The sequence below is a fragment of the Anas platyrhynchos genome, chromosome 5, assembly GCF_047663525.1.
Source record: "Anas platyrhynchos isolate ZD024472 breed Pekin duck chromosome 5, IASCAAS_PekinDuck_T2T, whole genome shotgun sequence".
Classification (NCBI taxonomy): Eukaryota; Metazoa; Chordata; class Aves; order Anseriformes; family Anatidae; genus Anas; species Anas platyrhynchos.
Window position 1 is genome coordinate 49,358,297 of NC_092591.1, and position 27,566 is coordinate 49,385,862.

The 27,566-nt window shown below is 39.9% G+C and overlaps 2 protein-coding genes across 28 annotated transcripts in view; one reads left to right on the top strand and one right to left on the bottom strand.

Annotated features, from left to right (window-relative positions):
* CD44 (CD44 molecule (IN blood group)) overlaps positions 1 to 13,470 on the top strand; it is a 71,235-nt gene extending 57,765 nt beyond the window's left edge. For all 25 annotated transcript variants that reach the window (XM_072039004.1, XM_072039021.1, XM_072039010.1 and 22 more), the window contains one exon: positions 298 to 13,470. In XM_072039004.1, coding sequence (XP_071895105.1) covers positions 298 to 514 — 217 coding nt within the window. In that variant the 3' untranslated portion in view covers positions 515 to 13,470. The remainder of the gene's footprint in view (positions 1 to 297) is intronic.
* The window catches only part of SLC1A2 (solute carrier family 1 member 2), a 92,544-nt gene continuing 74,533 nt past the window's right edge, over positions 9,556 to 27,566 (bottom strand). For 2 of the 3 annotated variants that reach the window (XM_072039029.1, XM_027457784.3), the window contains exons 10-11: positions 22,131 to 22,362; positions 9,556 to 18,572 (exon numbers count right to left, since the gene is read on the bottom strand). In XM_072039029.1, the coding sequence (XP_071895130.1) occupies positions 18,498 to 18,572; positions 22,131 to 22,362 (307 nt within the window). In that variant the 3' untranslated portion in view covers positions 9,556 to 18,497. Of the gene's footprint in view, positions 18,573 to 19,514; positions 19,586 to 22,130; positions 22,363 to 27,566 lie in introns of all 3 variants that reach the window. The other variant, XM_072039030.1, reaches the window with a different exon arrangement.

The window sequence follows — 27,566 nt, forward strand, 5'->3', positions numbered from 1 at the left end:
AAATCCACACCTTAGAAAATCTTTTCTAGCTTTCAGTAATGCTTGTTAGTCTTGTCTATAATGACACCAGATAGCAACTGAATCAGTAGGATCCTGCAAAAGTTTATGTATATAATTACGTATTTTTTCAAAAAAATGGAAGGTGGAGACACCTTACACCTTTCATTGCACAGGTCTGCACTGACAGACGCAAGTTTCATTTCTAAGCACCTTTTTCTAAATACTAACTTGAAATTTCTTCTCTTATTTCCATTAGCCTCCATTTATGGTACTTATTTCCTTTTAATTTCTTTCTAGATGTGGGCAGAAGAAAAAGCTCGTGATCAATAACGGCAAAGGTGCAGTGGAGGACAGGAAGACAAGTGAACTAAATGGGGATGCCAGCAAATCACAAGAAATGGTGCACTTGGTTCACAAAGAACAGTCAAATGACCGAACAGGAGCATCTGACGAATTCCTCACCATTGACGAAACACAAAATCATCAGGAGCTGGACATGAAGAGTGGAGTGTAATGGTACCAACTCACCAAGTAGATCAGAGCTGGGGAAATCAAAATCACACGGAACTTGGGCCAGAATTCACAGATGCACTGTGCTACTGATGTCTTTTGAACACAATTAAACTTAAGTTGTCTTCATTTTTAATCATTTTTAAATGATGTCTGAGTTACAGAATTGACATTTTCTACCTGAAATAAGCCCCAAGAGTTGCATAAATTTGTCAGTTCACAATTACTACACAGAGGACACTTACTGTGTCCTGGGTATATCATTGATCCCCAGATACAGTGTCTTCGCTGTGCGGAGCTACAGAAGTATCCAGTTGCTCTATCTTACAGGTATTTAAGGTACTAAACTTGTCATGGTACAAGAGTAAGTGAGCAACAAATGTCAAGAGCAAAACAAAAAGCTTAAACCAAAAAGGCCTCCTATACAATGTCTAAAACAGCAGAATTCATCAGAAATGCCTTACAGCCAGGAAGAGCAGTAGGTTCATTGAAAGTCTGCCAGTAAAATCAAAAAGTGACATAGTGATTTATGACTTATTCTGTAACAAGGAAAACCCAGAAGGACAAAGCTTATTTATCGTTGTTTTAAAATGTCTGCGGGCATGCAGCAAGTCTTTTTGGGAGGGGGAATAAAGAAATGAAAACATGAGCTGATACATAATAAACATCATTACTTTATTATCTTAACAATCTGTACAGTTATCCTTGAGTTTTTGAGTTTTTGAAGAGTTATCCTTGAGTTTTTGAAGTGTTCATTGCTCTTCCCCCTCTCTCCTTCATTGGTCCCAGTTTGTGTATGTTTTAATGAGTCTGTTAGTTAGTATAATTAATAAAACAGAATGACCCCAGCTCTATTGTGCATGCACAAATCAAGGAGTTTGAAATCATCAGCGATGATGACAGTATTTTTATTCCAGAAGAATAGGTCTTTACTTTCCCCTGCTCAATTGTACTTAGGAGATGCTGAGCCTAGTAAAGCTTGTTTCCCCTGTAACTGTTGCGTTACACCAGTTTGATGATATTTTAAAAGTGGCCTTTCTATGATCTCACTCACTTCTGAATTCTATTTCCTCCACGTTTTATTTCTTCTTTTTAAAAATACCAAAACAAATACTGTTTGTTTACTGGTACCAGAAGTTGAAGTTCTACATAAAAGATCAAAGAGATTTAAAGAAAACTCTCCCAACAATGTAATATAGTAAAATAGCTGCAGCTGCATTGTCATATGCTTTTGTTTTGTCATTGTATGTCTATTATGTAAAGTATTTGTATTAAGCTATGATGCTGTGCATTATATTGATATGAACTGCCAGAAAGAAAATTATTTACTACCAGTGGTCTGTGCCATTTTTAAGAAAGCATATTGGAATGGTGGGCGAATTGTAACTTCTAATTGGGCTGCCTCAAAAAAATGCAAGCAAAACCAACCAGAGGTAATAGCATTCAGCGAGGTGTGTCAGCTGTGGGATGGGGAATACCAAGAGAAGTCCATTCAGATGTTCCTGTTCACTGACCATAGCACCTTCATTGGAAAACGCCATTCTGCTAATGCATTATTTTATGTTCTCCATCTGAAGCAATTGGAGGATAAGTATTCAGCTGGCTAAGTACTAACATTATCTAGCACTGATCTTTACTAGAACACGAAGCCCAATCAAAATCATGATTATGGTTCTCAGTTACAGCCCTTCAGCAGTTTCTCAAGCATCTATTTGAGTTGCTCATTGCCCCAGTATCTGCAGGCAGATCTCCTCAGGGAAAATGTACACTTGGGCAAAAGGTCCCAAGACAAGACATGATTTCAGAGTGCACGTAGGACATTTTCTGGCTCCATGTATGTAAAGACATCTCATCTATGAGCAGTCACACAGCTCCGAAGGTGTTCAAACAAGCTGAGGCCAATAAGGTCAAGGTGACTAACAACACTATCAGTATATGTATACCAGTACATTGTCAAATTTCTCAGCCCTGCCACAAGCACGTGTTTTAATACTGGGCTGTGCTGTGGGAACTTTGTTGACTCTACATTGATTTTTTTCCTATAATGTTTTTAAGCAAGCTTTTCTTTTTGTCATTATATATCAATAACATGTAATTATATATGCTTATCACTAAGTGCAGAGATCCAGAATAAGAATTTTGACTCTCTTTAAATCCCAATTGAATATAAGCCACAATCAAAATGAGACTTTTCACTGTCTTGAAGGATAAGGTTTTCTTATCTTAAAAAAAGGAGGGTGGGAGAGCTATTATTTGTCTCCCTACTGAGATGTTCAGTGGAGAAATTTATCTAATATTCAGTAACTGTAACTGTAAATGCATGGACAACGCTGGTTGGCTACTTTTTATATTTTTAAATAGGGAGATGCTCAATTTCTCTTTAAAAAGGCAGTGCCATTATTTTATATATGCTGATTCTTTTTAGATTATGTCATGCAACTGAAGTGCAATTAAGTTTTATTATAGTTTCAAAACTAGATGGCCATTTCATATATGTAATATTGTACATATTTTTATTAATCTTGTTTTTTTTTTTAATATTTCAGGGGTTGTTTGTTGTGTGTATGTATTTTTTATATAGAGCACTAGATATATTTGCATATTTATTTAACAGATTAATCAAAAAGAAAGAAAATAGCACCTCTAAATTGTAATTAGAAATAACATTGCTAAAATTTTTTTGAACTGTAAAATAAGCTTCCAAAAATAAACTTGACTCCACATTGAGGGTAAAAAGTAAGGTTAAAGTTACTAGTGGGAGAGAGGAGGCATTCAGCAGGGTAGTCATATACAGCAGTGGTGAGCTGCTATAGTGGTAACCAGAGGTCAGTTCTTCTGCTTGCAAGCTGCAAGCCAAACTCAGCTGAAGGCTGCGGGACCTCACATCACCCATGGGCTCCCCAGCTGCTCTGGGGGTTAGTGATGAGTTCAGCTCCCCTCGGAGCTGAATATCTCTGGGATATTTCAGCCCAAGATCAACCCAGTAAAAGAGAAGTAATGTTTAAAGCAGTAAGTATATTTAAAAGAGAGGTTGTATGTTTTATGAGAATGTAATATTTTCGTCAAACAGTTTGGGGTGATCGCTTCACCTGTATTTTCTTGAAGATCTTACACGGAATGGTTGATTAAAGCAGTGAAAGGATATGCAGCCTTCATGTCTATCTGTGTGGATATTTTAAACCCTTCCCACAACATCAGCCCCCAAATTGTATTTCTGCACAACAGTCTCTTCTTCATAGGGATGTCTTTTGTGTGTCCTTTGCCAAGAACACCAACACCACCTACCTCTGCACTATGTAGTGTACATTGGCTGGAATATTATTAGGAGAAAATTACCAGGTGTCTCGTAAACACCGACACATAGTCACAGTGCTGGGGAGAGGCAGAGATTTGTATATCGTCCCGGTAAGGGCTGCTCCTAGTCACTCTTTCTGTAGATGAAGGGAAGCAATAAAATCCTCTGAGAACCGTGTTCTGCCTCAGCATACTTCATGAGCCAGCAGTTACTGTATTTATTTTATGCTACATTAGGCTGTTAGCCAGCAGTTATCTCTTGGCCTTATTAAACAACTGAAGGCTCAGACTTCTCTGGTTGCAAGATTTTGATTAGTTAAAGAACATGAACCCTTTGGGTAACCACATGCACTGACAAGTTCTCCTTTGTGGAAGGGGAGAGGACAAACAGGTGGAAGGGAAAGTGCTGAAGTGGGCTGGTCCCTGGGGAGCAGCTCCAGCTCTGTGGGCATGGGTGACAAAGATCTTGTTTCTTCCTGGGGGGCAAGAAGCATGAAATGGTACTCCGAGGGTGGGAACTCCAGGGAATTCGGGGCAGAAGGGGAGTGCAGTCACTGGGAGACAAAGTGAGGAAGAGTGAAATTTCTGTGCCACTGACTGGGAAAGTCCCCTCAACATCCCCAGGACTTCATCACTTGAACGGTTCATAGCTCACAGAAAAGAAAAAGAATCAGCCTTTTCCTGTGAACCCCCCACCTCCAGGTCACCCTCTGCACTCACCACATGATTTGCAAACTGATTTTGACCATTTTTCCCTGGTAGCTCCTTTCTCACTATTACTCTTCTGTGTTGCTGTGGCATTCACCAATGCCACGCTGAGAGCACCCAGCTGGGGCTATGGGAAATGAGAGGCAAAGTGCAAACTTCACAAAGATGACTATCGGTGTCTTTTGTGCAGCACAGAAGCTTCACTTTCTGTCCTTCTTGTCTCACCCATTCATGGATGGGTAGGCAACGACAAGATTTCTAGAATATTTCTGTTCTTGCTCATCTTCCTGTTTTTAAAACACCAGACTTAAACGGCTCTTCACACAAGTCAGCTGTGATGCAGCAACGGTTTTTTTGGCTTTGTTTTTGGGAGGTTTTTAGTGTTTTTGTTTTGTTTTGGATTTTGTTTTTGTTTGAGAATTGAAATTAAAGAAGAGAACCCATCCTCAGAGAAGATCCCCTGACTTCAAGGGAGCTGATTGTTGTTAAAGTGCAGGTAAAGCAGAGGAAGCAAAAGCTTTACAAATGCTTTAAGCACAGCTTTCGTTCAATTTTGTCTGCATGGCTCCAGCAAACAGTAGAAAGGCTTTGCCGGAGCTATAGCTTCAAGGGTTTGCAAACTTCTTATTAAAGCTTCTTACTCTATAGGCAAAAGGGTTTGGATGAATTAGTGGATGGATAAAAACCATTTTCATACGTTCATACGTCCTCTGCCATGCATGGAATGCTGATGTGAATGTCATTAGTTTTGTATTGCCTTAAAAGAAAAGAAAAGAAAAGAAAAGAAAAGAAAAGAAAAGAAAAGAAAAGAAAAGAAAAGAAAAGAAAAGAAAAGAAAAGAAAAGAAAAGAAAAGAAAAGAAAAGAAAAGAAAAGAAAAGAAAAGAAAAGAAAAGAAAAGAAAAGAAAAGAAAAGAAAAGAAAAAGACACAAAAATGATGAAGTTATGGACAAAGACTGTCAAATGGGAAAATAAGTATTTTTTTGTTTTTAGAAATAGACATAGTTTTAGATAGTTTCAATATCTGAAATAGGAAACTTTTTTTGTGGAAGATGCCTAATACATAATATGGCTTTCCATTTGTACTGTTAAATGCTTAAAAGTAACTGATTTCCCATTCTTAAAAAATGTAGAAATTTACAGGAAAATAAAGTTTGTCAAGTCAAATAGGATCTGACATAAATTTAAGTACATCTATGAAAAAACCCTAAAAGACTTTTCACACCTTCAGTAAAAAAGTCTCACTCTGTAGCACCCACCTAACAGAGTCGAGCTCAACAGCAGCTTCTTTCTGGTGCTGGCTCTGAGGCAAGCAGATGCATTGCAAGTGATGCCAAGTACACAGCTGAAGTTAGGAGTGTGTAGGCGGGCAGCAGGAAGTCAGCATGTGGCTCAGAGGCAGTGGTGGCTCTACAAATCAGACTCAGGGTCTGCTGAGTTAGTCCCAAAGTCTTTCAAACCCCCAGAGCAACGCAGGAGAGATGGGGACACAGGAAGACACTTTCCACCTCTTTTCCAGAGGCTGTGAGTTTTGCACCTGGCATCTGAAAGCCTTGCCTCAGGCCATTGTGCTAGGGGGTTGTCCACTTGAATGCCCACATGCTAATGCTGTGTTGCAGTGCATAAAAGGTTTGGTCACAGCAGAGTTTTAGCCTTAAATCTAAATTTACTTGCAGTCATGAGTGTACATCTGCCTTCTGGCACCACATTTTCAAAAGCCTATTCTTTTTCCTGGCTTAATCCAAAAAAAAAAAAAATCTTAGATCATTTTCAGCATCCACATTTTCCTCTCATGAATCAAGACTCCACGCTTTCATGTTACCCAGAACAAGCAGTAATAAACTGGGTATGTTTTGACTCATGATTGGAAACTAAGTCTGCGTTTATATTCACCACTTTTTATCAGCCTGTTCTTTTTAATAACAAGCATCTGTTTTTGGGCTGCTGATGATGATTGCTATCAGCACCCCCTCCTTAGCCAGCTTAGAGAGAGAGCTTCCAGCAGATTTCAGCCTGAGCCTGAAGGATGAGTTTCTCTAAGATGAACTCATCGAAGCTGTGCCCAGTGCCCACTACTCAGTCTCGGCTGGCTGCAGCACAGCTCCTCAGCTCCTGAGCAAGGACAGTTTAGCAGTCATCACCACCATTAGGCATGTTTCGTTTTGCAGCAGCAGGACATCAGATTCACCAGTGGGGGCACGTTATGTTTACAGTTATTCGGAACTTCCCTGCATTTCTTCTGTGGCTCATTTTCTAGTTAATGTTTCTTTCACTCATCAAGAGAAAGTTTGAAATGAACTCTAGGTAAATATACTTGTTTGTTGAGCTAGAAACTCGACAGAGTTTTCCGGTGTTCATGAAGGGTGAAGTTCCCCCACACAGAGGGCAGACGCAAAGCCTACATGTGGGTTACATGCCATTTATGTGGCAGAAATTGAGCCCAGGTACAGCTGAGAGGGTCAGCTTTGTGCTGGCTTTCTGCAAAGTTGTGGGTCTTATGCAATGAGCCTTTTTAGAGGAACCTCACAGAATCACAAAATCATAGAATAGCCTGTTGTAATTGTCCCACAAGGATCACTGGGTCCAACTCCTGGCTCCACACAAGAACACCCAAAAATCAGACCTCTGATCATTGCTGAGAAAAAAACATATGTACGAGAATGTTGTCCAAACACTTCTTGAACTCTGGTAGGCTCAGTGCCATGACCACATCCCTGGGGAGCCTGTCCCAGTGCCCAACCACCCTCTGGGTGCAGAACCTTTCTCTAACATCCAGCCTGACCCTCCCCTGTCCCAGCTCCATGCCGTTCCCTCAGGTCCTGTCGCTGTCCCCAGAGAGCAAAACTCAGCGCCTGCCCCTCCGCTCCCCTCAGGCCACCATGAGGCCTCCCCTCAGCCTGCTCTGCTCAGGGCTGAACAATGTGACCTCATACATCTTCCCATCTAGACCTTTCACTTCCTTTGGTCACTCTTTAAGATTTTTATGTTCTCCTTACATTGTGGTACCCAAAACTACGCACCGTGCTTGAGGTGAGGCCACACCAGTGCAGAGCAGAGGGGACACAATTGTTTAGTCAGGACTTTGCCCTCGTGAACCCACGTTGCCTGAGACCAATGACTGCATTATCTTTCAGGAATTTTTCAATAACTCCCAGAAAAATCTTCTCCATAATAACCCCCACTCATACAGAATTGTGCATTCAAAAATTCTTGGTAAAAGGCAAGTTAACTATATCTATTTAATGCTAGCAATTTAGGTAATCCTGGCAACTTGGGTGAAACCCTACAGTGAATTTTTAGATGTATTTCCTAGGCTTGTCTCTGTTCCTAACCTTTCACAGATTTTGGAGCCAATCTTCTCTTTCTGGGGCATCTCCACAGCAGAACCTCTCGAGTGATTCAGGCCATGGGAACATGAGCCAGGAAGGCCCCTGGGCACCATGAGGATCAGTTTTACCAAATGAGTGTGAGAAGTGCTACCCTCTTTTAAGTTGCACCATGAACAACTACCACTGCACAACCCCTGTGAAGGACAGGCCCTAGGCTACTTTCTTCGGCACTTGTCCTGAGGAAGTGCCTTATACTGTGAGAGGCCCAGTTCCTTTGCCGCCCCTCCCCGTGGGTTCAGTGGGCAGCCACCAGCTTTGTTGTTTATCTGTCTCCGCTGACGCATTTTGCTTATCACTGCAGAACCTGCCTGCCGCGCTAACGCCGCCACGACCGCAAGGCCCGGCATCGCATGCACAGTCATTTCCTTCCTGCATCCCCTGAAGCAAAGGGGAGCCGTGGCTGCCTGCTTACATGGGGCCAGCACAGGCCCCATGCAACCACCCTTGCACCCCTGGAGCTCTGCCCCAAACCTGGCCGGGGTGCTGGTCCTTGCTGGCCATGCGTGTGCGTGCTGCAGGGGTGCCTTCCAGCCTGCCAGCTGGTTGTTTTTTACGCTGCTCCCCTCCTACGTCGCAGCCTGTTGGGGCCACCTGTTTCTTTCATATCCTTGTCCTGTTTACATGCACCGATACAACGGAGGAGGCTGGTGGAGGTTTGGCAGCCCTGAAGTCTTCTCTCTTTCTTTTTCATGCCTGAGAAGGGATAGAGGAATGGCTCTCAGTATGGTCAATGCTTCGTGAGTATGCCAGTGATGGGGAATTCGGAGCTCTGAAGAGACCAGGGGGTTTAAGGCAGCAGAGCTGATTTATGAACAAGGCCAGGCCTGAATGCAGTAATATCCTGCCTCTGGCAGCCTGTGTCAGAGGTTCAGACACCATAACAAACCTCCTGGGCCTCAGGTTCATCTCCCACCCCGAGATTCCCCAGTGCTGCAAGGGTCTTCAGCCTGCTCCTGCCACACCGGGCCTCCCCTCGCAAGCTCCTCAGCTGCGATGGCAGCCCACAGAGGTGCAGGCTGCGCCTCACAGGCTGGTTTAGGTTACATCCATTGATCACCTAGTTGTGGTTAGGTGAGATCCATATTGTGTCCTGCTGGGATCATAAATGCTGGGGCTTTCTCTCCATACATAGCAATGGCCAGTCCTTCAAGCCATGGCCCGTACCATGAGCATATCTCAATTCATGTACTAAGCGCAGTTTATTTCTTTACAAAGTTTACCAGGGGTTCAGCAAAAGCGTCTATTATTTAATTTATTTTTTGTTTAAGGCTAAGATGAAGAGATTTACTTTTTATCAGGCAGGGAAGCGAAGCATGTTTCTAAAGCAACTGCAAGCAACTCATTGCATCCTCCTACTCTTCTAACATTTCTTCCTACTCCTCTAGCTTTCACTGCCAAGACTGCTTAAGACTTCAGTGTGGTTAGCACATCCTGGACTTTGCAGCAGGGAAGCTCAGATGCAGCTGGTACCCTGGACCATTTAGAGCATACACATGAGGGGGCCGACTTCTGGTGCTTTGGCAAATCCAGGTCCAACATCTACCTCTCATAGAGATCTCACAGATCTCAGCATCTCACATCTGTCTTCTTTATGTAACCTCTCACCCAAATTATATCCAGGCTGACAGTAAAACTCACAGGTATAAGCCAGGAAAATTATGAATCAACATTTATTGACGATATGTACAGAAGAGGTACAACACTTAGTGAAATATTATATTCACGACTATTTCCAGTATAGAAAGAATGTCCAGTTTGTTTTATACATAAAAGTTACAGAAGTCAGTTTACACCATAAGAAAGCATTAAAAGCAAATGACTACAGATAAGTATAAGGATCTGAACTACAAAAATAGACTTAGTCTACAAGGCATTCCAGCTACAATATACAAGAACAGAACCTCAAGTTGTGAGAAATTTTATCTGTATTCTTTAGTTTACAAAGTGTGCTATAGATACTGTACAGTATGTCATTTCAAAACCTGGGGAACTTTTTGAGTGTAAGGAAAAGACCAACCTGACCCCTCTTTCTTTTTATTATTTTCAGGTGAAGCATCTGAAAATATTTCATCTTATAATTGGTCACTTTTAAGAGGGGGAAGGAGTATCAGGAGCAGGAGCAGGCAGTGCACAGTCCCACAGCATGTGATTCACACTGAAACATCGTAGGAGGACTCACCGAGAAGGATACTTCCCATGCTTTAGGGCCTAATTTTGATCTTTTTCCACTTACGGGGGATGAACATATATATTTATGAGAACCAGGCTCAGGTACCCTGGGCATGATCCAGATTTTTTTTTTTTCTTGCTGTCTCAAAATCTTTCAGAACCACCTTCAGTTTTTGCCCACAAAAAAAAAAAAAAAAAGTAATTTTCTTACAGATTATAGCCCTGATTTCAGAATAATTTTGCCACTGAATACGTATGTCTGTTTTATTATCTATTTTATGATAAAACATACTTCTTGTATATAACAGGTATCCTGGACATCAACTACAGTAGCTTGAGAAGCACTTAACTTAACATTTTTAATTTCCAGTAGCTATCAATATCCTCTTCTAACAATGTCGGAAGCAGTGGATCCTTGCCCATGAGTCTGTGCATTTTCCTTATAGTCTGTTCCTACCAAGGGGACACAGCAGGGGCTGGTGCTCCAGAGAGGACAGGCAGACCCTTGCTGCCCACAGCATGCAGCACTCTGCGCAAGTAGCAGACAGGGTATCCAGCATAAGGCAGCTAGACTGATTTCCCCCTTGCTCATTGTGCTAATTTAAGCAGTGACTTACTGAACTTCTGGTGGTAGAGTCCCAACACATCAGACAAACAAGAATAAAACAAAACATAAACTAATCATTCTGTGCGTGCATTAATTTTTAGTGTCATAACAAATGTACTCATGAGGAACACATCTATGGTGGCATCACTTTCGCTCACTGCCAGGGAAGCACACCCATGCAGGTACTAGCATGTACCATGCTGGTTAGAGACCTTAAAACTAAAACCAATGTATTTACAGTAACTTGACTGAATACATTATTCTGAATGTTATCAGAACAGGATAACCCATAATTGAAAGATAAAGCAGTTACTAAACTATGTAATTGACTCAGTTGAATGGCCAGAAGGAAAACAAACTCAGACAAAAGAACAAAAACCGAAAGTAGAACAGAATTTTAAAAGATGGCCTAATTTGATGCTATGGTTCAATACACACCAACAAGTAAAATTAAATTAAAGCACCGCTACCCATACTGTATACACCATTTCACTGAAATTACACGTTGATAGCTACATTATCTACACTAAGTGCAGAGAGGCACTGGACATCATGCTTCAACAAAATGTCAAAACTGGTATCAATAAGGTTTTACAGCTATTAGTGACTCACTTAGCTCTATTCTACCTGCAGTTCCTATTAAGATAATACCTGGTAAAACTGATTTAAAATACAAGAAAGAGATTAAAATACAAGGGTACATCAACACACTTCCTACATGTATATCTACCAGAAATTTAGTCTCCAAAACCTCAGCAGAATACCACACCCCACAGATTTCTGAATAGATGAAGAGATGCCCAGTATCAGTCACACTGGGATAGCAATATTTGCTGTTCAATATCTTCTTTGTTTTTAATCATGATCAAGGAACTTGTTGACCATAAGGGAAACTTTCTGTGATATAAGTGTTATTAATATTTATATTAAATCATGTTTATTCCTCTCAAAACAGCACTTTGTTCATTAAATAAAATTATTGTAGCCATGGCCTTAATGCCAACAGGTATTTGCCTAATGGGAACAGACGACCATAAAAGAGAAGCAACTTTCACTTGTCCTGGTCAAAAAATATAGTGTTTGATCTCTTTAAAATACATAAGAATGCAGGAGGTATTTGTACAGATGCTACCCAATTGCAGTGGTCCCATGGTGGTTCTGTTGGTCCCCTTTCAAGAAGGCAAAGCTTGGTGGCCAAGTCATGAAGTCTTTCTGCAGGCTGAACTCAAGTATATTACATTATAGCAAGATGGACTAGGTAACTGACAATCTATCTTTGCCTACCCAGATCTCCAATTTTCTTTCATCAGCAGTCTGAGTGAGTCAATTACACATGATCAGGTCCTAAGAAAGAACTGCAAGATTTGGCAAAGGTAATACCAGGAAAAATGACAAAAATGAGGGGCAATTGCCCAAGACAGTCAATCTAGAAGATTGTTCAGGTTATTATAACATTGTTCTATAATGAACTGCAGCATTTAAGGACATCTTGAAATTCCTATTTGCTTCTTGCATTTTGTGCTTTGTTTATAATTCATCACTAAACATAACACAGAAATATTTCATTGATCCTAAATGCTATGAGAAAACTGGTTTTGTTCTAAGGTACAGATCACCTTTAAAGGCCTATCTCCCTATCTTATATGGTCATATAGAAAATATTATATGAAAATATGAGTGTCTGTAAATTACAGATACTAGGCAATTTAGTTCAGTCTAAACTGTAGTTTCCAGAGAACAAGTACAAACCCCTAAAACCTATATTAATAACTACATCAGGATTGAGCATATCATATTTATATTAATATATGTGCAGTGTTTTCTCATGCATTCTACAAGCTACAGCTCACACTGGACCATGGGAAATGGGATATATTTAAGAAGGGCACAGGATATGTTGGATGGAAGCGTATGCAATTGTTTTTAAGAAGGAAGGACAACCTGTAACACACAAGGACTCACAAGCCCATACAAAACACCAAAATGGACATGCGATAATCTGCAATACTGACAGCAAAACTAATTTGTAAACACAGTTCGCATACAGTCTTTGAAAAACTGTAGAAAAGAAATAGAAAAGAACGATACAAAAATCCCTGCAAACTCTTCTATTTATGTACAAAACACTGTACAGGTACTAGACAACCCAGGTTGTGTGATGCTGCCTATGGCACTTTCCCTTCGTGTAATGGTGTATGCCACAGAGCATCATTAAAAACAATTGCGGGGCTCCTGAATTTTGAAAAATCAAACTAGAAGGATTCGACACTCCAGCATCAATCAGCATTGGCTCTGCAGCAGAACACAGACATAAAAGGGGATCAAAGGTTGGGTGAGAAATCTCACTGGTCTTTATGCCTTCCCAAATCCTGCCTTAGCTTAGTTATTTCCATCCTGGAGCAGCAGAGACCCACTTGGTGGCTCAGTCATATGCTCTATTTTTTTTTCAAAAAAAAACCTAGCTGCAAAAGCACAACCACCTTATCCATGAGGATTTGTATCGGGGGAAAAAATGAGGGAGGCACCCCTTCTGCAGTGTACCGTAATGGGGGTCCTGATGTAGGCATGCAGAACTGCGGAGCCTGCATCAGGGTTAGGGAGAGCCACAGCCTCTGTGTCTGCCAGGAAGAAAGATCAATGGCTTTGGAAAGAATACAGATTTAATACATTGTTTGGGGTAAATTGTGAACAAGAACATAACACTTTAAAAAGTAACATGGTGAAGCTGAACACTTCGTTTACAGATGGCTGCCTTCTCTGACAGTTCAGCATTGTAATTCCTCCTCCCCCCCCCCCCCCAAAAAAAAAAAAAAAAAAAATCCTTTATTTACAGGCATTCAGATAAATATTTGGGAAAATATTTTTCCTTAAAAGTCATCGATAGCATTGGAGAAAAGAAAATCACTCTTTGTTCAGAGAGGGCTTTCTGGTGGGAGCAGGAGCCTCCACACAATGTTATGCAGGGATGCAAGCAGAGCTATAGCCGAGGTGAACTGGCCCAGTGGACCATACACCTACTCTAATGACTAGTATGAAAAATATCTTATTATTATCGTGTCCTTAGAAGTCACAGTAACAAAAACAAGGATAGTCTTCTGGCTCATAACAGACTAATATTACAGTACATTTTTTATAAAGTGCCCTTATTTACCCTTCTGTAAATGAACTCAAACGCAGCAATAAAAATAGATGAATGGAACTAATGAAAAGAGAAACAGTTATACCGTTAAGTCTCCACAAAAGCATTTCTCTGAGCCTGATACTAAAGCTCAGAGCTTTCTTAAACTTATTTAAAGAAGTGGATGTCAGAGTTGAGGTTTAATGCTGCTTGTGTTTTTAGGGATTTGTGCGATTGCTGCTGTGTTGCTACAACAAGTCTGCAACAACACAAGAGAAGGCGAGGAAGCAAAGAAAAATGAGGCAGTTGCCAGAACAAATTTGTTCAAGCACTGCTGCTGCAGCTTCTCAGATGAGCAGTCTGCTCTTCTGAGTGTCGACTACCAGAATTGCAATGACCCTGGTAGTGCTGGAAAACAAATCAGAAATCCATATTACTCACATCTTACTCACACATCTTAGAGTGGTACAATGTTTGTAATTCCACATGCTTTGAGAAAGAAATGGAGGTTAGCTGTATCTCAGGGACAGAACAGAAAAAGAAAAAAAAAAGAAATAAAAACTTAATGACAGCAGTCCTTATTTTTGTGCTGAGTTTTAAATTCATTGCTGGATTTGTACAGCATAGAAACAATTAGGCCAAAGAACAAGAAGCATCTTGGCAAAAACCTTGAGGGTGTGAGAATCACCTTCATTTTAAGCAGCAGACAAAGACTACTGACTCAGACAGGATTGTGAAACACCTTATTACTTAGCGGAGACAGGAAGAGATCTGACCTTTCCTGACACTTTCGTGACTCCCCTGGATTTCAGTGGGACTTTTGTGTAGCCAGAGCATTGCTGGCCCAGGTTTCACTACAGCAAACATAGCTTTTCAAAGATGTAATGAGTTTCTCACTGATTCAAACGGAGGGCATGCATATCAGCATGGTTCACATGGCTTGTCCCCTACCTATCTGAAGCATCTTCCTGTGTAAGAACCACGTGAACCACGTGTGCATCTTACAGTGGTGCAGCCTTTGTTTTCTGAGGGAAGCAGTGAAGAAGAAAACTCAGTAGGAAAGTGCTCCACCTCTTCTTTAGCTTCAGCATGCAGTGTGCTTTAGTTTCAATGAACAGGTATCAAGAGAATGCCGACCTAGCTTCAGCAGTGAATGCACAAAGTAAATACATATGTACTTAATTAGTCATGCAGTTAACTGAGTCTTCGCCTGGTTTAGACTTTCCCATGTGCCAGAGTGCTGCCAATAATGTAAAGGGCAAAGGCTATCACAGCTGCACAGACAACGGGGGGGACAGACAGAGCAGCACATGAGGTGAGCATAAGAAAGAAACGTTAATTCCTCCAGGAACTGCACAGAAAGCAAATCGCTTTGTACTCTGCTTTTCCTTTAACTTTGCCACCCCAGTCCTGGAAACAAGCGCAAAATGTTTGCCACATGCAAATGAATGCAGCAACATTCCTAGTGAAACTAAAAACAGACTAGTCAGTGACCAGCCCTGCCTGCTGAAATGTGAATTGTATTAGCTGAAGTGGCCAGGCCCTGGGTTAGTTTCTGTTTATTTAGTTAAGTAGCAACCCGGCCTCATGTGGAATGAGCAAATCGAGAAATGCAAGCCAAGAGTGAGTTACATTTTCCCAGTGAAATGGAAAGCTTTTTGATGGTTAAATACAGTGATGTGCTGGAGTAACACTACATTAAATATTCAGCCAGGCTAAAAGCAGAGGAATTTACCAAAAACAACATTTCTCCTTCTCCCACATCCACATTTAAGTCGAGAAATGCCTCCGTAATTATCTTTTGAAACTTCCCTGAGTTACTGTATCTACAGGATTACCATTTTAAAATCACAGTCTGCTATTCCAGTCCTATCAAAAGGCCCAAATTTATTTTCCCTTGTGTGGGTGGAGTTTTTCTAGCATCTCATTCCTTCCTCCCCTAGTCTCCATCTGAAGAATCACTCTTCAAAGGACAGCACGTCCCAGGCGGATAAGCGTAAGCACATCATAAGTGTTTCTCAATATGTAATTTTGTGGAGCTGCCCAGTCACATGTTGCTGGCATTCCTTTTCGTTCCCAACTGCTGAATGCTTTCAAAAGACAGCTAAAAGTCTGCAGACTGGTTTTCTGAAGCTGCTCTCAAGACAAGAGGTCACTGTGGCTGCTCCTAAGAGACTGCTGCGGCGAGCAGGACAGCAGGACAGGCGCTACTGGGCAAACGTGGTGTGCTGCTCTTGGATATAACCACCACTCCAGTCACAGCGAATTTCACTCGATGCGAGTTCACGCCCTCAGAACAGGGAACATTTCAGAGTACCTGCACACCGCCCTAGGCACACTTCTGGCACATAACATAGAAGAGAAATTGTCTTCAAATGCAGACTAGGGCCCTGATCCCCAGACACTCTCAATACCCAGACTTTCAGTTCAATACGGACAGGTGGCATAATGCTTTCTTTTCTTGCTATCACAAATGCACTTTAAGAAGAAAGCATTTGGGAGCGTTCATGTGTGTACTGGGAGAAGCAGCAGCTCCAGGTTAATTCTGGGTATGATGATACCAATGACCGAAGAAAAGATAAGATCATCTGCCTATCACTTCTCTGGATATCTACGGTTCCATCCATCAAAAAAGGATCCTTAAGATGATTCACAAGACCTCTGGAAAAGGTCTCCACCTCTAATATACATTAGAGGCCTACAGCATTCACAGTGGTTCAATACTTGCTAAATTATATAGGCCATTTTGTTTAGGATCATAGCAATGGCATGTAAGTGAGGACAGAAATACAAGGGCAAGAAGAATAGTCCACATCAACAAATGCATGAATGAGAGGTGCTTTGACAATGAACTTGGTCTTGCACATCACTCATCATGCAAGCAGCCTTTGCTGGTTCACGTCCATGTGCGTTTTCAGAGGTCTTTATATGAATGCAGATGAGCAAAAGCAGATTATATTTATATTTTAATAGCTTCTACAGAGCCGTATACCACTCCACAGTTCAACACATTACTCCTGCTTACACCCACAAGAGGTCCATGCACAGACACTGAATGGCATGTGCCCCTAAATGTTTCAGCTCTGTTCACGGCCATGTCTAAGCTCACGGTACACTCATACTCGGTCACTCTGAGAACCTCTGCAAGCTCCCCCAGACACTGCTCTGTGGGTGCAGCCTCCCGGGCTGCTTGGCTCAGCTGCGCTATAGAACATTGCTAGTAGTACAGAGGCGTTCACCAGTGTCTGAACATTGCAGAGTATTAACAAGCACCTTTAGAAAACACTTCACAAGGCGATTATTGTGGCTGTAATTTCTCCTGACAGGATGAGTCAGCTATATTATGTTGACAAAACACCATCTTGTTAAATCAGATGCCACGTGCTCTAAGAAACGTTTCTCTGACATTAGAAATGTATATGAATCATTACTCTACAAAACAGAGAAAGAGGGAAGTAATTCAACACATTGGTCTAAATCCTGCAATTCTTGTGTATTCTTCATTCAGTCCTAGCCCTGGCCAAACTCCACTGACCTTAATAAGGAATTTGGCTTAGTAATTATTTCAGGATTTAGCCATTCTCTGACATATGATATGAACTTGGAAGACATACACTTCAAGCCAAATGCTACTGATGATTACATTCAAAACTCCCAATTATTTAGTGTAATATATTTATATTTTTTTATATGGATCATCATCAAGTACCCAATCATGACATCTTTGCTCACGCTTAGTAGTACCTTACTTGAGCCTCCCTTTCCACATGAGGAATCCCTCAGACTTCAGTGGAGCAGAGTGAAGAGTACGGTGCTACCTGCTTGGACTAAGAATGACATAACTGAGCCCATGGTACTCTATATTTTGTACATCAGGCATTGGTTTAAGAACTATTACACCCTGCAATAATACTGCCTTGTATTATCTGATGCACTGTCACAGAGCAGCACACACCCATAATAAAATGGAGCTTCGCCTGCCCTGGGACAGCTTACAAAAAAATGTATCATATGTACATGCAAATCTAAGGTCTTGTCTTAATGTCAAGTATTAGTTGTACTAATCTAACAAAAGGTCTGGGATGATTTATTGACTTCCATAAGTTAACCTTGCCCCTGGATCTAAGTTCAGTCTGAAGTAGGCACAAAAGTTCAGTGCTTCCCGTGCCAGGTTCTTCTTATTATTGTAACAAATAGAAATCTTTGTGGGAATTTTCAAAAGCTATTTTAGCCATGCAGTGCCAACTAGATCAGGTGTGCCACAAGAGTCACTGAAACACTTGGAGGTCTGCATGAAGTTATATTTATCTGAAACAATTTGTGACCCTGAGTCCCTGTAGTGAACTGTACTGGCACTGTGATCTTCCCATGTTGCAGCATTTACATTCTCTGCGTCTTGAATGAACGGGGAGGCGGGTGAGAGCACATTGCACTGCATGGAGTATTCTCCAGCTGCATCATCCAAACAGTAACACAAGGGAGACAGATGGTTACGGATCATTGTTTGGCAAAGATGCTACAATGACTTTATGAGATCTTTGCTAAGTTTCAGTTAAGAAATTAAGTAAGCAGAAACTGTAGATGTTAACTTTTTTTTAAAAAAAAAAAAAAAGAGAGAGAGAGAAATCTTCCTTAATCGTGGTATCTTTTACCAGAAGAGAGCTTCGGGGCTTATTAAAGATGGAGCTGGGAATCTCTTCCCTTAGTTTTCGTGTTTCCAAGGCTCTTCTTCAACCACACTGAAGTCTGCAGATTTGCCATTGGTTGCCAGTGTTACCTGCAAGTAATTATCATCAACAACCGACTTAAAGGCCAAGACACTTTTACAAGAAAAGTCATGACTTTTATATGGAAGATCATGATATTTACAGGAATTACATACACCATGCCTTATATATGCAAAATAAATTTATTCAGAATTCACAACACTCACAAATAGTGAGACAGTGAGACTCCTGTTCCTTTATTGTATTGACTAGAAAACATTAGGAGTAGGAAAAAGTTCCATATTTTCTTAGCCTTTATTGTAGTTTTGTTTTTAATAAATGCTTCAGATTACACACCTATCTCCTATTGATTTTTCTGGGTTATTTCATAAACGGTTTTTGTTTGGTTATGTTTTTGTTTCTTTGTTGTTTTTTTTCTATGTAGAAAGTTGTTATTTTTTCAGTAAAGTTCCCTCACAAAGCAAGATAGCTGATGTAAGGAAATAAAAAATGTGCAAGGCAGGAATAATCAAATATATATATCTATACAAACTCACCTATAATTACACAACCTTTAAAGAAATAGAGGAAAAGATACGTTGTGAAAGCAATTTTCATTGTATAACTATTTCTTGTAGTATATAAGTATGTAAGATTATGCCTATAGTAGGGCCAAAAATTCATAGCAATGCTACGTTTGTCTCATACAAATTAAAGCAAATTGTCACTCTTGTTTGTAAAGATCTGTGCTACATTTTTTAGTTTATAAGTACGGTAGAAGACGTATAGTGATCTACCAACTCATGGTAAACACCGGCCAATATGTTGCATAGCAGAAATGGATATAAATAAATCCGCACTTCAACAAAGATAGCGCCAGCCAAGTGACTTTAAAAAGGGAAGAGAAAAAGTAAAATACCAGTTTAACTTTACAAAAATAATCTAGGTCTGCATAACTGTGAGAGAACCCTTCATTTAATGCCAAGTGGATGGCTCAATCTTTCCTAACTTACCTTGTAGGTTAACATCCTCGGCTTCAAATGAAAACTTAAAGACACAGCTGAAAATCCCCATGCTGGATAAACTGGATGCATGGAAGCATTGGGACATGGAAATATGACAAAATGCACTGATTTTCAAATAAAGTCAAGCTTTTTCTTAGATAGTTGAAGGGGGAAATCATGCAAATACAGGAATGAACAGCTTTTTCAGAAATGAAAATCACATAGAGTCATGTGAAATGTGATAATAAAAAAATACAAAAATATCATGCAGTAACAACCACTCTACCCCAATATAAAGGTACACTACTTATTAAAAATATACATTGACCATGCAAAATTATAAACTACCAGCACTATACATGGAGTATAATACAGAAAGTAAATAGAAAGGACATGCTAGCAGATTAGCTTTTCAAAACTGATCAGAGTTGCAGTGAACTTTTTACCCCACCAGTGCATTTGACAGGATGAAGGTATTTCTCTTCACATTTAACAACTGGATGTTTCAAATCCCCAAATCCTATGCTGAGTTGATTTTGCTACTCTAACAATTATCTGTAGACCACTTCAACATGATCCAAATGCTTTGCAAATGTCAGCATGCATTCATAGCTTATAAAGTGGACTGTAACATCACATCCTTTTGGCAGCTTGCAAACAGACAAGTGACCCGCTCAAAGTTGGTCTTGTGCTCAATGCAGTAAATCCTGGTTCTTTTCACAAGTTTAAAAGTGCAAAGTGAGATCCTGAGCAGAGAAAACCTAAAGCAACGGAAAAGGTCAAAACCCTTCAAGCTCATGCATCATTGGTCCCAGATTTCTACTAAAGGGTGTGCTTAGGATGACTTACTGCACAATACGTCTGTGTCTCTGAGTTAAACCAATGACTCAACTGATGGAATGATAAGAGAAACTGAAGGAGAAAAGAAAGTACAGTAAATACTGTATCAAAGAGTTACTACTTTCTAGTTTGGCTTGGATCTCTGAGAGACTGGAAGGAGATATTTTCAGTATGCAGCTCCACAAACCAATCAGATGTTTCAGAATGATCTGTGGTAGCTGAATTTCTCTTAAACTCACTGAAATTAGAATATTCTATTTCACTGAAAAAGTTTTCTAACATAAATATTCAAAATAATCAAAAAGTGAGTTGTTGGTGGTATTGCTTATTTTTAATGAGAATAAAATCTTTTATTGAATAAGATCTTTGTTTTCAGTGAATTTCTTCCTTCCTTCAAGATTTTATCTCTTAAGTTTCCTTTCCTTTTCTGAGACATGCAAATTAATGACTTTTTAATTTGAGGCAAACAGGTATTCTCATTCAATTTTAAAATAATTTTTCTTTCATTTTTCTCACAGGAAAGAATAGGTTTGAAGAAGAAGGGAAGAGGCATATCAGAACAAAATGTTTGATTTCATTGTAAAAAATCACTTTATCAAAAACGTGGAAGATTTGGGAAAAAAAAAAAAAAAAAGGAATAAGTTGGATGATTTTTTGTGTTATTTTTGTTTGACTTTTTTTCCTGAATTCAGTATTTGTCCCCTAGAAATTCAGGTTTGGCCTGACATTATCTAGAAATAAGCATTGGAAAAGAAGATTAATTCTAAAGAACATTTCCAGACAGGGTGGAGATAGGTGAAAGTGGTAGAACAGGACTTATATTTCCAATATATACGGTGATTTGCTAAAGGACTTACTGTAGGCATTTACAGTTAGAAAGTGGCTCAATTTTTTCAACTGAAAGATGCAAGAGAATCTGATTGGCTAAGGTAGGCTCGCTGTTTTACAGACCACTATATGTAATGTATATATATATATATAAGTACATATATATATATAAATACTATGAAATGAAAAGATCCAGCTTGTTTTGGCCTCTTACTCCTCCTTTTCAATTAAAAACTCTCTCGACATTAAACTGCCCTGTCCTAGTGGTGGGTGCTTTGCAAACCTCTAGCCACTAGCCATCCCAACCATTTTCTCCTTCAACTGGTGGGGTTTCTCAAGCTCACTTTACTCTAATCAAACAGTAATATCATTACTATTAGTAATCCATGTTAGTTACAGCAAGGATTAGAGAGAAAATACGATATTCGTGTCTTAATGACCCAGGAACAATGATGAAAGCAAAGCATAAGCATGCTGTATGAGTGCAGGAGCATTCTGATGCTAAAGTGCATTCAACACGTCCATCTGAACAGCATATCATGGAAGGCAGTCAGCAAATGACTACACCTATATTTGGATTGCAGATACCCTTCATTTGAGTTGGCAAGTAAGTTCTTTGTTGCCAAAGAAAATTAGGTAAATGTCCATAGAAGGTGATGCCATGTTCTCGGTGTCTTGGCATATTCCATAATACGCTGCATCTTGCCTTTTCATATGTAAACAAGGTACATGATTTTTCTCCTCAAATGACAACTTTTAAGAAGAGAGCCAAAAAACATCTTTTGAACTGCTCAAACTCATTAAAAACGTCTGGGGTTCATGAAGCTTGTTGTCACTTTGTTATTTGCGGAACAATTTGAAAAATACATGCAGGTTAAAAAATAAAATAAAAATAAAAATAAAATCAAGCATGCAGTGCTATATACATGTCTCAATATCCATAAATGTGAAAGGTACCTTGCATTCATCTACTATGACTGAGTTGTGAGCTGCAAAAACACATTGGTTTGAGTTGTTTTCCCTATGATTTTTCATGTCGTCATAGATTGACTGAGTCTTGGTCATTTCAATGTCTTCGTGCCCTTTATGATGAGAATCAATGCTGTCAAGTTCTGCTTTGGAAAGGTGGTAGACGATGCCAGCACCGAAAGAATCCCCCACTACATTGACTGACGTTCTCATCCGGTCCCTACAAAAGAAGCAAAAGGCTGAATGGCATGAGAAGAAGAAAAAGTGGGGCCTGAAAGCCCTGTTAAAGTCACAGTTACTGCATTTATTTCAGAAAATTTAAGTCATCTTTAGAATAAAAAGATGGTGGCTTTCAAGTGAAATTGGAAAAGCTTGCTTTCCCATGGGACTTGTACAGACAGGAAGGATGTGCAAACTCCCATGTCTCAGCTGCTCACACTCATGGATTTTGGCAAGGAGCTTGCAGAGGGGACATAGCCAAACTGAAGAGCTGTGCTTCACTGAAATCTCCCCAGTGCCTGCTTCTGGAGCTGGAGGTTTCAGTGTCAGGGTGCCAGGCTCACATCATTGCCCTTTGTTTAATTTTAATTTATCAGGGCACTTAACTTACTTAACGCAGCCAGAGAAAAGGGTTTTGGATCTGATGAAGTGTTCTGATTGCTGGGACAGATTAACAAATGGCCTCTCCCCTTACTCTCAGCAAGCACACAAGCACACTACTGGGAAGAAATGCCTGAAATATCTCCATAAAGCTCAGGCTATCGTAGCTCCTCTCCTGGCATCATCTTTACAGATGGTCATCTGTCAGCATGGCAGCATGCCCGCCCACACGACCGTATGCCAGCACTCAACAGATGAGCCAGCCAAATATAGGTCACAGCCTAAAAAATGATGAGCCCGTGACAGCACTCCAGTAGCAAGTGCCCCTCACTGTGCACAGGTGCCAGAGGCCCACGTGCTCCAATACAGAGAAATACGTCTCTTGGCACTTCCCGACAGACTGACGTCGGACAGACGTGCTGCCTTACTCCTGCCTTGCGTTTACAGTGTGACTCTGTCTGCCGGCAGTGAAGTCATGGTTGTGGATTTTCCCTCATTGCAGAGTTCTGCCCAAAACCTCCCAAAAAAGGTCAATGGTCTTGCAGAGAACTGCAGGACTGTGAGCTCCTGCTATCTTTCCTACCGCAGACAGGCTGCATTGCACAATTTGAAATTGTTTAAACCTGCCAGCTAGATGTGAAGAGCTAATGGGTTTGGTGTTATATCTTAGCTGAAGCAGACCATTTTTATTTTTAACCAAAAGGAAAAAAAAAATCCATAGAAGAAAAACATCCTTCCAGTTTTGCTTCACATGAATGAAGTGCTTTACAGATCTCATCCCATGCCTGTGAAGAACATTTTAAAGCCAAACAGAGTTGCAGAATAGGAAAATATGACTTTCCAAGAGTTACTTTTAATTAAGACCATCAAATATACTGTACCCTGCCATATAGCTCCACAAGAACACCTGCTTAATTTTAATTTGTATGAGTACCATTAAATTCTGAAAGGATGCATTGATGCCAGATACGGGATAGTGTAAAAGTTGCCCAAAAAATGAGGAGGAGAGAATACATAAATATAATTGAGGCATGATTTACATTTTGAATGGGTCATTTGAGGAGATGTTTCAGCCCATATTCATGAATTACTAGCCAAGAGATTCAGCAACACAAACTGCACACTACTGCAGAACATCCTATACTGAGTGAGCTGAAGTAAACAAACTTTCTTACAACCAGACAAAATCTCAGCTGTCAGGAATCAGCACCAACGTGCCATTGTCATCTTTTGGGGCTAAGGACACCTTGAAGAGAAGCAAGAAGACTGTATTTACTCTTCTGTTAAAAACAGTCCACCAAATAATTCCAGCAATGCTGGAACGATGTAAACAAAATTAATATAGGAAAGCTGCAGTCTAGTCAATTGCCCAATACAGCTACTTCTGTGCTGTCCATAACAGATCCCAAGAGGAACAATGGGAAGGAAAGTCAAAGTTATCTCTCAAAAGCCAACTCAACATCTGGTAAGAATGTGCTTTGGAATTACTGGGAAGAAATCCTGATAAATATTAATGCCCGATTTCTACCAACTGGCATAAATAAGAACTGGAAGCTTGCCAACGTTGGCAAGAGGAATAGAAAGAAGAGGAAATGTAACAGGCCCTCTTGCCATTAATGTCATAGTATCTAAATAGTAATCTTCTATGCAAAAAAGGTGCTTCTGCTCCCTGAAAGCTTGAAAACCCGGTGTATCAACCTTACTAGATTTTGGAAAGGAGATTAAAATCTTAGCACACCTGCTAAGACAAAGAGTTGGTGAGGTGTTTAACTTGCCTTACCTCTAAGCTGTTGTAGGAAAGAGCTTTGGTTTTCTACAGTTTAATTCAATTCATTTGAGGCCTGTTTGTAACATTAGATGTTGACTAGGTACAAATGTTCTGAATTTAGATCTAAGCCAAGGAACTAAGTGAGAACTCAAGCAATCTTTTTCCGAACTACTGAACAAAGGTAGATGCTTTAAATACTGGAATGGCGGCCCAAGCCCATTTTCTCTAACTCCTCTTTCCTCACTGCAAAATACCACTGTATTTGAGGTTGGGCAATGGTATTTGCTAAGCTTGTCAGTCTCCCATTTGGAAGGTAGCCAGCTTCTAGCTGGAGCAAAAGAAGCTTGTTTCATTCCAGCTGTTGCCATATAATTACTATTCTATTAAATGTCACTGCTGTGCTGTACTTAGTTTTAAATTGAGAAAACTGTGAGAGTTGTGAAATCTTGGGAAACTTGCCTGGTGAAAAAACTCACTCTGTATGTATGCGTGGGAGGGGGAAAGGTTTAGCAACCTAATCTCTAGATATTGGAGAGGCTTGAGAAGAAATCGATACAGAAACCTTCTGGCTCCAATTTGAAGGAGAAACTGCCAAGTTTAAGGCCAATGAAAAGTCAGCTTTGTGTTGTACCATGACCAACTCTTGCGAAGCTGGTTTTGGTAAGACTGCAGTTTCAGATGATGGCGGTATTGTAAAATCAATTGATGTTCTGATAGTTTCTTTCATTGGCAATATTTAAAATCTTACAAAATTGGCCATTTTGGACATTTTTGAAACTTTCACTAACTAGAATTCAAATGCTATAAACAGAACTATTCCAAAATATTTCTGCTTGTTCCAGAAAAGTGGCTAGAATAAGGCCTCACAGGTTTTCTTAACTTTCTCTTCTACATTCTGATATAAATACTGCTGTAATTTTGTTTTGTGATCTAAAGAAATGGAAGAATAAAATGTTTGTAAGTAAAGAAAACTCATTTTTATGAATTTTTATTTTAGATATTCATAGATCTGGTTTGTATGCCTAAAAGCTCATTCAAAAGTTGGTTTGTTTGTCCCTTTTTAACATCACCAATGTGAGCAACATCTTTTGCATATCTCATTAGACCATCATGGCTGCCACAACACAACCACTAGAAGATGGAAAACAAAGCTATAACCCCTTGACATATACTAATTAGCATCACGCTTTCACCAACAAACTTTGTCTTAACTTCACAGCACTAGTGGCATAACAAAGAGTTTTACATCTCCTTTTTTATCTCTTTTCCCTTTTTCCTCTCTCTTTCACTTTTGAGTCACTCTGGAATTGCACTGCTGATTGTCAGGCCATATGGATCCAAAACCAACCTTATTAGCTGAAAGGTTCTTTGTTTGGCATTTCTTCTGGAAAGATACCATAAAATATTTTTTTCAGGAGTGCTTTCTTTCAATCTAGCCTTCCTATACTTACATTCACTGCTGCTACAGCTCCACTGTACGGAGGTTTTTATTTCTCTAAGCAGGGCTGCATTAGCCAGGGGTAACAATTCCCAAGCTGAGCCTGAAATACAACAGCTACTACTGGATCACAGCTGCTGGTAACTTACAGATCTGAGGTTTGCTAGTGTGGGCAGAGCTTCTCAGTCCACAGGAATATTTTTAAATGATATTTCCCTACAATAACAAAACAAAACAAAAAAAAACCCACAGGCTCCTTTTACACATTCTTCTACCAACTGCAGAAACCTACCTATTTGTCTCACTTTGAGAGCCAGTAAAAATATACACTTAAAATGAGTATCCGCTTCCCTTTTGCGCTGCTCTTACCAGCTGCAGATTCCTATACCACCTTCCTATTTTCAGCCATGACCTCATAAATTTAACAAACCCACAGAATATCACATTTTTTCCCTTTGCCAGCTGTACTCTGACGGCTGAACCTGCCTCATTTTGCCATTCTGAGTCATGATATCATCATATTCATTTATATATAAAATATGTAAGTCATCTTTTCCCTTTGCCTTCCCAACCTGTAAGTTCCTCTTTCATTTTTATCTGAAGCAGAAAAGGAGCTGTGTGCTATTTGTCACAACTTAGTGACAAGACAGATAATAATACAGTTCAGAAGTCATGTCAGGGGATTGACCAAGATCGTGAATTCTTCTCAATAAGTTAAAAGATAATGACAGGGAAAAAAAAAAAAAAAAAGAATCTATTTCATCTTAACATTTTCAACATTTCTATTCCTTCTTGCATATTTTTAGCAGTGTATCTGATTGAAAGCTACCGCAAATGAGCAGCTGAGGCTGCAAGTGTAGGAGAAAATGCACAAATAGTACAGAAAACTTACATCTCCCCTTCCTGGCACCACAGCTGGCACAATATTAAAATACTTCTTTACTATATAAAAGTATATTAAAGGAGAGATGGCTGTTGAGCAGAATATTCTGTGCTGTAGCAGTACAGGACAATATAAAACCTCCTAAAGACAAGAACAACTTAGTAGGCTACTGAGTCACTGTTGGCTTTGCATAGGTGATGGAAAGATGTCTACAGTGTCAAATGACAACACAAGAAAAGATATGGCACAGCATATACTTTGTATTTACAGCTTCTGTATTCATATGTTGAACAACAAAAGCTTTGGACAACTATCTGTGGGTTAGCTGTTTCTTGTCAGAAGACTAGCAATGGCACTGAAACCATTTGGTTTGATGGATGGACATGGATCTCAAGTCCTTGAAAATGAAAATTGGGCTTTCCAGTTTGAAGGATCTGTCAGTAAAACCAGGCTGTGGAATGACCATTCTTCTAGTTTGCTTTCTGATTTTTTTCTTTATATCCTGCTCTATAACAGTTTCTATCTTCAAAGCATTTTAGTTTCTTATGTACAAAAAGAAATTTAACTTCTCCACTATAAGCAAAACATTTTATAATACAAATGCCCAAATTTCCCAATAACATGTTGACAGCATGGTTTTGGAACCCCCTATTCAGCATTTATCCTTTATTTTAGCATAGAACTATAAGAAACAGAAAGATGAAAACAGAGATAAGAAAACTGCAGTTGATCTAT